The following is a 3,528-nucleotide window of genomic DNA, read 5'->3' on the forward strand; positions in this document are numbered from 1 at the left end:
CTGGACAGGGAGAGGAAGATAGAAAAAAAAACACAAACCCTCTCACAGCTGATTCCTTACCTCCCCTGAGGCTTCTAAGTTACCAGAGTTTCTCTACTCCTGCCAGCACTGATAACACCATGCTGTTGGGTTTTTTTTCTCTGCAGCCTGTCACTGCCTATACCCACAAAAAACAGTCACACACCTCCAGAGTCTCCTCCAATCTGAGCCTCACAGTCCCTTCCATCCAGGCAGACACATACCCAGTGAATAAAAGAAAACATGCCACATCCCTACAATGTTTTCTTACAGCCCCAGGACTCAGGTCAGTAAAAGAAATATATATATATACCACCTTATTTTATATTTTCACCCCTGGTTACATTAGGTTCTATTGAAGCAGATCATTTGGAAAACCCGTGAACGGATTTGTTTGGTTTTCATAGCATAGACTAAGGGATTGAACATGGGAGGAACAAGGAAGCAGAGATTGGCCACAATTACCTGAACATTTAGAGGAATGCTGTGACCAAATCTATTTGTTAAATAAGTAAAGAAAGCCAGCATATAAAACATTAGAATGACACAGATGTGGGAACTGCAGGTGCTGAAGGCTTTGAGGCGTGTTTCCGTGGACTTAAATCTGAAGACCACCCTCAGAATCATGACATAAGACAAGGCAGTAAAAGTCACATCAAACCCCACAACTGAAATGGAGACAGTTAGTCCATACACAGTGTTGATTAGGATATCGGCACAGGCAAGTTTTGACACATTTCCAAGCCCACAGTAGGAAGATGAGATGACCTTATTGGAGCAGAATGGAAGGCTGATCAGAAGAAAACAATCTGGGATTGATATGACCAATCCTCTGATTAATATCACCAGTCCTATCCTTATTATCACTGGAGTGGATAGGATAACCGAGTGTCTCAATGGGTTACAGATTGCCACATAGCGATCGATGGCCATGGCCAAGAAGATCCCTGATTCTATGGAGGAGAAACACATGATTAAAAAACCCTGGATCACGCAGGATTCAAAATAGATTTCTCTTGAATTGAACCAAAAAATGGCCAACATTTTAGGTGATACAGAAGTAGATAAAACCAGATCAGTGGCAGCCAACATGGAAAGGAAGTAATACATGGGCTCATGAAGGCTTTGTTCGAATTTTACAACAAACAGAATAATGAAGTTTCCAAAAAACGTTATGATGTACATCCCACAGAATGGGAGGGAAATCCAGATGTGTGCAGCTTCCATCCCTGGAACTCCAGTGAGGATGAAGGCTGATGGGTGGCTGGGAGTGCTATTGACAGATGACATGATGCCCACCTGCCTTCAGTTACAGGTCACCTTCATGCCCTGGGAATAGGAAAAGAGTAATGCACTTCAGTAATGACATGGCTGGCTGAAGTCCTGCTTCTTGCATACATAAAACAATGCAGAATACTAAAGGTCAGGAGATTTTTATATTACGTTTTTATAGAAAATTACTTTTAAATGGGGATATTTCAAAATATCCACAGAGCGGGGAGGCCCCTGAATACCTCCTACCTGCAGGACTGTAAGTTTCTTTTCAGAGGGAGATGTCCCACATGAAGATTCTGGTTTTTTTTTTTGAAATCAGGGCTGGTAGGGGATTGTGAGTAAGGTATACCTTGAATCTGCTTTGAAGAAGCACCTGTGGGGATTTTAAATTGAAATTCTGGTATGCAGTTGCCTTCTAAAACCTAACCCTGCTCACTGTTTTTCAGCTTCCTAAACACTTTGGAAAGCTGCCTTCCCCAACTATATATATCAATAGAAGAATAGTGCCTAGAGCAGGGGACTGGGAACCAGGCAAGCCAGGTACAGATCCCACTGCCGCTTCCTGTGATTTGGGGTAAGGCACTTCACCCTCCAGTGCCTCACTTCCAACCTTAGGGTCTCATTCACTAAGCCATGACAGAATATACCACAGCACGTGGTATATTCTGTCAGGAAAAATATGACTAGAGCAAAAGCTTTCCAAACAGCGTGCAATGATGCCCTGGGATGTGGGGGTTGCCATTGCTTAAAGGGGCTGAGAGGAGTGCAAAATCCTGAGGATCTGCATAGATCCAATGTCCCCCCCCCTGACCCCCCTGACCACCACCACCATCCCTATTGCCCTGGGAGGCAGACCTTTGTGTAAATAAAAATACAACTTTTTAAGGTCAGCACATGCACTGCCTCATGCCTTCAGCCCATCTTCTTCAGTAAGTAAATTCTGAACCCTTCCCCTCACTCGTAAAATTAACCCCTGGTGGTCCAACACAGGTTCCCCTGGTGGTCTTGTGCAACCCCCTCCCCCCCGTTTTCAAAGTCTCCCTGCTGGTCCAGTGGGGACCCGGAGCATCCCCTAGCTCTAGGCACCCACAGGGACTCTTTTCCAAAACGTTGCTGCCCAGTCTTTGCCCCTTTCATATTAAAGAGGCAAAGGCTGCCTGGCACCATTTTTGGAAACTGCCGATGACGATGAGACTTTGAAAAGTGAGGAAGGGGCTAGGTTTAGGGGTCCATCAGAAAGCCGAAGCAAGTTTTGTCTGTAGGTGGGGGTCCATGGTTGGGAGGTCCCACTGGGATTGTACAGTAGGGTGGAGAGTTGAGGCGTAGGGTTTGGGGGTTGGAGGGTAGGACTTGTGCCCATCATAAAAGGTTTTTTTCTTTATGTTCACAATGGATGGTGTGTGTGTGTGTGTGTGTGTGTGTGTGTGTGTGTGTGTCTATGCAGACCCCAGTGTTTTACAATACTCTCGGGGAAGGGTTTACTCTAAATCATCAGATTTTTAAATCAGGAATCTGGGAGCCTCAGAATGTAAGATAGCGTCCCGAGGCTCCCCGGATGGAAGATAGCAAAACATCTTCAGACGTAGCTAACTTGAAACCAAATAAAGCAGTTTGCTCATCATTTGGCAAGCTGCATTAGTAGATTTACATAGTTCAGAGTATTCATGAGCATTTGCATGCTTATGAGATCATTGAAATAAGCACGGTGCCTGGGCTCAGATAACATAAGATTTGAAATCTCCCCACCATAGGCCATTTTTTGAGCAAAAAACTGTGGTTTACACTCAATAACTGGCCTAACATGGCTTAGGGAATGAGCTCCTTAGATTGTGAACCCTCAGGGGACAGAGATACACCAAACAATTCAAGAATATTATCTACTTTCAAGTGCCTGAAATAGCAGAATATAGTCAGATAGATAAATAAAAGTATAAACAGGAAAGAGTAGGTCAATAGTAATTATCTTGGCTACAAAGTCTTATTTATTTATTTGTTTATTTCTTTAAACATTTATATTCCCCCAAAACCAAAATTGTTTACTAGGTGCATAAAAAAACAGTTAAGGAAATGTAAGAAGCTTTATCTGAGTGGCTGGGGGGGGTGACCATTTTATGATTTCCCTTACTGCTATGGTTTGTTTTATGATTGTGCTATTCTGTGATACGTAATAGTTATAATTTGAAACACGTTAAAAATAACAGACATGTTTTGTCTGATCACTTGTGTCTTCTTAAG

General features: G+C 43.2%; 1 protein-coding gene across 1 annotated transcript; it reads right to left on the bottom strand.

Annotated features, from left to right (window-relative positions):
* Window positions 1-363: 363 nt before the first annotated feature.
* LOC115091727 (olfactory receptor 52R1-like) lies at window positions 364-1,308 on the bottom strand. Its single transcript, XM_029601882.1, has one exon. It carries the CDS (start codon window positions 1,306-1,308, stop codon window positions 364-366), a length of 945 nt encoding a protein of 314 aa, XP_029457742.1.
* Between the last annotated feature and the right edge of the window lie 2,220 nt (window positions 1,309-3,528).

This window comes from Rhinatrema bivittatum, chromosome 5 (assembly GCF_901001135.1).
Source record: "Rhinatrema bivittatum chromosome 5, aRhiBiv1.1, whole genome shotgun sequence".
Lineage (NCBI taxonomy): Eukaryota > Metazoa > Chordata > Amphibia > Gymnophiona > Rhinatrematidae > Rhinatrema > Rhinatrema bivittatum.

Excerpts from the sequence above, each read along its gene's own strand:
- LOC115091727 (XM_029601882.1), bottom strand. The coding sequence starts at position 1,308 with ATGTCATCTGTCAATAGCACTCCCAGCCACCCATCAGCCTTCATCCTC.